Consider the following 7,132-nt stretch of genomic DNA (forward strand, 5'->3'; position numbering starts at 1 on the left):
GGTTATTGTTAGGTTGGTTACTTTCGTTTGTTTCGTCGGGTTCGGGTTCGGTTAAGTACACTAGTCCGTATACGTCTTCTTTCTTTCGTCGCGTATATATATATATATATATATATATATATATATATATGTGCGTGTGCGTGTGTGCGTGTGTGCTCAGGTGGGATAGCATCATGGGAAATGCCGTGAGAAGGGTCGTCATTTCCGTCTCCTATAGATTGCTTATCTTTGCGTTACTTTCACCTCGTTTTTTTTTTTTCTTCCTTGCCTCCAGGTAACTCATCGAGGGTTTCGCTTTTTCCATTTTTTTTTGTCTATGTGCGAATTCCCCCACTCGTGACAATCTTCTCGACTTCCTTCTTTATCTCGTTGTATGCGCTGCATTGTTGCGTGCACCTCGACGCGTCTTTCTTTGCCCTTCCAATGGAAATGAAAGCATCATCCAGTAAGTAATCGGTTAAACAGGTGCACCAAAAACCCCAGGACTGATGAGCGGGGGATAAAGAAGGGCCAGAGACTCTGGGCAAGTAGGAAAGGAAAGGGCAGCAAGCCATGCCCCCTTGAATGCAGGAAAAAAAAAGATCGATACTTGATGACGATGAGAGCGTCTAAGCAGAAGAGTGAGTGCCAGAGGCTGTAGTGCCTTTATCTTTCATCTCCTTTAGTTTTCCTTTTTGTTGTTCTATCCTCTTCTCAAGGCACTGATGACGGAAGGGGGAGAGCCTTCCGAGTGGTATGAGAGTCCAGTGCCCTCTCTGCGTGAGGAAGCCAGGCAGCCCTCTTCTATTCCTGCCAATGCCGAATCACCTCTAATGGCGACAGGGCCAAGTATCTAGGACGCAGAGGAGGTTAGAGCGGTGCATTACTGCTGATTTCGGCGGTCAGGTTCTGCACAACGTTGCATCGAAGAGGACTGTGACGATGAAGCCATTAGTACCATCCCCATGATGGGCAGGGTGTCTGCATGACTCGAATGTATCTCACCCGATCCTCGCTGTGTACTGCTAGGGTCTCTGAGCCACGCCGAGGGGTGCACCAGGTGACGACCTGTGAGGCAGGGGCCATGCTTAGATGTCTGAGCCGGTGCATCGCTGTAGAGCGTGTCTGCGGCTGCTTCGCACGATGCGATGGGCCTGTGGCAGCCCAGGGGTGGAGTGGGGATCGACTTGTGTGTTGTGTGGTGGAGAGTGGCCGGGGACGAAAAAAATTGCGCTCGTCTTTTCCCCTTCAGTTGTGCAGGTGCGTGACCAGTACGGTGGCGTCTTCTCGCTTGTCAACTTTACCATCTCACTTTCTGTCGCTCTCTTTCTTTATGTTCTTGTGCTGTTTCCTTCTTGCGTCTCTCTTTTTTTGTTTTGTTTTTCTGTTTCAGTTATTGTGAAGCTCTGTTGTATTGTTTGTTTCCCTCTTCCCTGTAACACTGAATACGTCGTCAATTTTTGCTTTTAAATGATTTACTGTGAATGCGGAGAAACGTGATGCTTATTGTGCGGATGGCGTTTAATGTGTCTGTGTGCGTGCGCAGCCCTATGCTGGCGCGGTTGCTGCTTTTCTATTCCTTCTCTACGTTCCTCACACGCACACACACACACACACTACTCCTCACAAGCGTTGCCGCTTCCGCAATACCAGAACGAAAAGGGGAAAAAGGAGGGAGGGAACGTGTAAAGGGTTTGATGCCATTGTGCACTTTTCCACTGGCCTTGTCCCCCTTTTTTTTCCTCGCGGCTTCTCATATTTTTTTTTTTCAGTGGTGATGACTAATGGTTCAAGAGAGAACGCGAGAGAGAGAGAGAGTCAAGCCGAGAAAAAGCTGCTCTGTGTAGAGCGCATCTCTGAGAGAGGAGACTCCGAGGAGTGGGAGCGAGTAAGAACCCGAGTAATGCGTGAGCGACCAAAGTGGGAGATGACGTTGCTTAAGGTGGAACGTGCGACACTGGCATCATTGCTCTTCCATTCAATGCAATTTACGACATTCATGGATACTAGTACACAGCTACTGGTTAAGGTTTCTCTCCGCCTTTACTTTTGTTTCGTTTTTTTTTCTTATTTGGTATAGCCCTCTTTCTTTTTGCTGTTGTGCCGCGGTGCTTTCTTCATGTGGGGCTGCGTGTGCGCTTTGTGTGTCTTTCCATGCCCTATGTTCTTTGGTGTAGTTGTCCAGCTCGTTCTTTTTTTACTTTGATGTCATGTCTTGCCCCCCCCCCCCCCCCACTCTCTCTCTCTCTTGTGTTTTCTGACGTAACACAAAAGAAAGTTAAAAACGCCACAAGAGGCCAGTATTAGAAACCTCCCCTGCCCCACCCCACACGTATTGTAGTGGAGGCACAGCCCTGTACATGCCTGCTGTGCCTACAAGATGCCCAGAACGTGTCTTGTACGCGTTTTTTTCTCTTGTGAGTTGTTGGGCGTGAGAGGCTGCTCACTGATGCCTCTACCTTTCTCTGCCTATCACGCAAGAGGCCGAGAGGAGGTAAGGGTGCGAGTGGTGTGGATACTCGGTTGGTTGGTTACAACCGACTTAGAAGGTCCAGTACAGTGAGGCTACGGAGGCGCTCAAGTCGTTCAAGAGGGGTACGGGCTTCAACTGCAGGTGAAGGTCGCATAGAAGGTCAAGAGTACCCCTTCCCTGCGCCCCTGCTTTGACCCCGGTTGAACACGTTAAGTGAAGTTTCTCTTAGTCCTCACCTTCCCATCTTCATCCATCTGGTTTCTGTGTCTGTGAATAAATGCATTTTGTCCTCGACGCGTGTTTATGACTAAACATACACACAGACGCACTTTGCTTCCGCAGCTAAGTTCTCCACTCACGCGAGAAAAAGAAAGAGAGCTAGAGGGGTTGCATCCGGGGCCTCAACACACGGCGACTCCTTCACGAGCAGTGTTCCCTCTTGGATAAAGGGCGACATAAAGAGAGATGGTACCATACACAAGCGTGCACGTCGCTGTCTGACTTGTATGTCGGCATTTCTTTTCCGTTTATCGATCATCTCTTCCATTCATACACGATAGAGAGAGAGAGGGCGATACAACTTGCTAATCTATCTTCCTCACTTAATGGTTGTCGCACGCACCACAGCTTAATTTTTAGCAGCGGTAGGGTTCCCTTCTCTTTCTATCCTACATATTCATACACATGTATTACACAACATAGCCGAAGTGCAGGAGAAAGAGTTGGATATAACGGAAAGCGCAGCACTAGCGAGTGATAAAGGACGTGTACGAGGGAGGGGGCCGAGTCGCCTAACCCTTCTCTCGATTTGAACTACGTCAGTCCTCAGTTTCTGTAGAGACTTATCGCGTCTTTTACTTCTTCATCTGTGGCGAGAGCTAGAGAGAGAGACTCCAATTCCTACCCCCTGCTACTGTCCTGCGGAACTCGTCGCCATGCGTGGGGAAGAGCGATCCCGTCGGTGTCCCGTCCGACTTGTACAGCCCTTCTATGACGGTGACGATGCTGAGGATGGCGATGTGGCGTTCTGGGCATCGGCAGAGGCAGCGCAGTTGTCTTCGCCGATGGACCAGGTGACATCGACTTTCACAGCATCTCATGTGACCCCAATCCAGTTACCGAGAGCTCGAGTTGGTGCTCTTGCCGACCACGCGTCGTCCCTCAACACGTTTCAGACGCCGCCGTCTTTTGTGTCCTCACCGGAAGTGCTGCCGCCTTTCCCCCCACACAGTGGAGTAAAGACGGCACCCACCGCGTCTTCCGTCTCCTCTTCACGCAGTTTCCCTCCGCGCGATCGAGAGGCACCACCCGCTTCCTCATTCGGTCAGCCAGTCTCGTCATCCGTGGATCGCCTGGCTGCACTCTATCAGCAATTTCAGATGTCGCAGGGGAGGGACTCGCATGCGCCGAGGAGTGACACCGCCGGCAGGTCACGTGAAGTAGTCATTCCCACGCCGACCAGGAAAGAGGCGCCGGCTGCGCCTGTGTGTTTATCTCAGCAGATCGAAAGGGGTGTTGTGAGTGGCGATAGTGGAGTGACTGATAAGGAGAACCCACACTGCATTCTTTCTAGCGGCTGTTCGTTAACACCAGCTCGGGTGCGGCAGCCTGTGTCCGAGGACGATGAGGCTAAAACTGCTCAGCCCGGCAAGGATGTTGTCAAGGTTATAGGCAGGTGCGCACCAACAAGGTCAAGCTCCACGCCGCTTCCTGCACTATCCGCTGCCTCTGTTAAGGCATCAACCTCCTTTCAACAAGATGCTGAAGCACCGCCTCTATCCTCGCTCTCGCAGCCTGCAAGAGCGACTGTGGTGCTGCCGTCCAGTTTGTCTGCTTCGGGCATCCCAGCTTTAATGCACATTGCTGTTCGGGTGTGGGCGGCGCTGGGCTTCTTCGAAATACGCTCGGTAGAGGGGGTGGGGCTGGATGAGGGAGAGGAGGCGGAGGAGATGTCTCACTGTGCTACGGTGCCGTCAAGTCCCGAAGACGTCGAGTCGTTTCTGTGGGGGCTGAAAGAGTACTTAAGCTTTTACTGCGCGGACTTGCCGGGCCCATCGGCGGCGGTATTGGTAGATGTCACGGTGCTCCTCCGCAACGGGCTGTGGCGAGTTCTCTTCAACGCGGTCTTCTACTGCCTCACTGTCCTTGACAAGCATCGGCGTCGCCGGGGCCCGCTTTCACCCAGAGAGGCTGATGTTCGAACTGGTGGTGCGGAGGACACCTACGAGGTGGTGTACTCGTCGTCGTCAGATGCAGACGACGAGAATGCAGGCGAGGTCTCGTTGAGTCGCGCAGCTCCGGTGCGGTTGGTGTGGAGGCATCCGGGTGAGTCGGAGGAGGAGCACCTGGCGCGCTGCGTGCGCGACCCTTTGCCACTGAACAGTCCCCTGTGGTCTGCATCGTCCTTCACTCCCTGTGGGCGAGAGGCGGACTCTGCTGGCATGATGTGCAGTGATCACCACGATATCCAGCGGCCGTCATCTCGATTCCCACTTGATGAAGTCTACAGCGGCCGTCTGCGCACCGCCTTGCCCATCGCTGATTGGTACTTGGTGCTGCGCTGCCTGGCTCAGGTGGGGTATCGCCGAGACGCCTTTTACCTCCAAACACCATTCAACGCGTCGCCGCACGAGCTTCTCCTTGCTCTCCTATGGTTGACGCAGCAGTACAAGATGCTCGCAGTTGCTGAGTACGTGGAGCTAAACCGCCGGTACCCCTTCTTGCTGCAGTACCACGTGAATGACGCGTTCCTGTATGGTTCTGTGGCGGTCGGGGGTACACCACAGCCCGCCCACATCACAGCACGTGAGCGACTTCTCTATGGACTCTCACATGCCTCAGCTTGGCCACCTGTGAGCTTTGATGAGAACGCGACGATTGCCGTGCGTCTTGCCCAGCTGGAGCGTTGCTTAGGTAAGGCAGCTTCTTCTGCTGTTCCTGCTGCTTCAGCGCAGGCGACTGCGCTGACCGGCCCCTCGGCAGCGTCGCTGCACGTGCGGCGCCTCATGGCGGTCCGGCGACTCCTCAGCCTCTCCTTCAACCGACTCCTCCAGGCTTTGCAGCGTCAGGCTGAGCAGGTTACCCTCCTTGGTCTCCACTCCCCCCTTGATGCGCAGCTGTGCCGTAAGGAGCACCACGCCCTGTATGAGGAAGTCACTGCAGGCCTTGCCTACGTGCAGGCAACGCAGCAGCGACTACAGACGACAGCGGACAACCTCGCCAAGGCGGGCTCACTTGTGGCGTTTCTTCTGCGGTATGAGGAGTCGACGGTGTCGGCGGAGGAGGTGCTTCTGGGACTGGAGGAGGATGACACGACATGGCTGTCTCATGACAACCCCGCGGAAAGGGACGCGAGCAGCACTGAAGCGACACCTGTGAGAGGAAAGCGCAAAGCGACAGAGGCTGATCGGTGGCGCCGTGCGGTGCGGCGTGCCAAGCTGCCCGTCTCGCAGTCAGCATCAGAGAGTGCCCCTGCATCGCTCGCGACGTCAGCGGCTTCGCTCGCCCAAGCTATTTCGACGTTTCGAGCCACTCACGTGAGGGCCACTCTCACTGAGACGTGGAGGAGACTGCTGCGGCGCGGACACGCCGCACCGCAGACGGTGCCGCCGGAGAGTCTGCGCTTTTTGTTGGACGCCGAGGCGCAGCAGGTGCAGGAAGCCAGTGTTCGAGAGAACATGAAGTCTCGCTACTCTCTGCAAGCAGCTTTGGCTGCTGAGCTAGCGGTGCTTGTGTATCAGGCTCAGCAGCGACGCCATCGCAGTCAGTCCCACAGCCCTCTACGGGGTGGAGACAGTGGCGCTCTGAGGGCAGCGAATTCGGCTACAGAGACGCGAACCGTGGATGGCAGCGTGGGCCTCAAGGTGCGACCTGTGCAGGTGGCGCTGCCGCCGCTGGACCTTGTCACCCACGCCAGCGCTGCTTTTGCGCAGTTGCGGTCAGAGGAAGCCATCTATGGCTCGGTTACATTAGGAAGTGCGGAGCTGCAGCTGACGGAGGTGGGCGAGCCAGCGGCAGGCTCGACCACCTCGGCGCGCTTGGAGCTGGAGCGTCTGAAGGCCTGGGAGGAGCAGCTGAATGTCCAGCTAGGCGTACCTGCGCAAACCACCGCTAGCATTAAGTACTGCAAGGAGGTCTTGCAAGCACTGTACCACCAGTACGGCCTACGTATCGCTACACCTGTGGCGCAGAAGCACTTCAGCCAGATACTGGCGAGCGTCGAGTGAAAGTTCATCTGGTCGGTGAGGTCCATATATGTACGTGTAGGTGGATATATATATATATATATGTATATATATATATGTGAGACACAAACAAGTCGCATTGCGTTGGGTTCCTGGTAAAGGAGTGGGGAGGGGGGGGGTAGACAATATTGCAGGTGTGACACACTTCCGCGCATACGCATACGCGCCACACACACAAGACGCTAACGGATGACGGAGATGAATTGTGCGTTCCCCTCTTCCGTTTTTTTCAAAAAGAGCGAAGAACACATCACAACAACCCTCTTCCCGATGTGTCCGCTCTCCGCCACACAACACACGAGTGGATCCCCGCCCCGCCCACGGCCTGCCACAGGCCCACCGCGTCGTGCAACGCCGCCGCAGACACGCGCGTAGCAGCAGGGCATCGGCTCAGCCATCTGAGCACAGCCCCCGCCCCAAACCCCCCCCCCCCCCC

The 7,132-nt window shown here is 54.8% G+C and overlaps 1 protein-coding gene across 1 annotated transcript, besides 2 other annotated features; it reads left to right on the forward strand.

Moving 5' to 3' along the window:
- The first annotated feature begins 701 nt into the window (after positions 1–701).
- Positions 702–1,207: a repeat region.
- Positions 1,208–4,305: 3,098 nt separating this feature from the next.
- Positions 4,306–6,678, forward strand: LPMP_210830 (hypothetical protein; the record flags this gene model as incomplete). The annotated part of the gene is made up of 1 exon (XM_010700569.1): positions 4,306–6,678. One exon carries the CDS (start codon positions 4,306–4,308, stop codon positions 6,676–6,678), a length of 2,373 nt encoding a protein of 790 aa, XP_010698871.1.
- Positions 6,679–6,963: 285 nt separating this feature from the next.
- Positions 6,964–7,129: a repeat region.
- Between the last annotated feature and the right edge of the window lie 3 nt (positions 7,130–7,132).

The sequence above is a fragment of the Leishmania panamensis genome, assembly GCF_000755165.1.
Source record: "Leishmania panamensis strain MHOM/PA/94/PSC-1 chromosome 21 sequence".
Taxonomy (NCBI): domain Eukaryota; phylum Euglenozoa; class Kinetoplastea; order Trypanosomatida; family Trypanosomatidae; genus Leishmania; species Leishmania panamensis.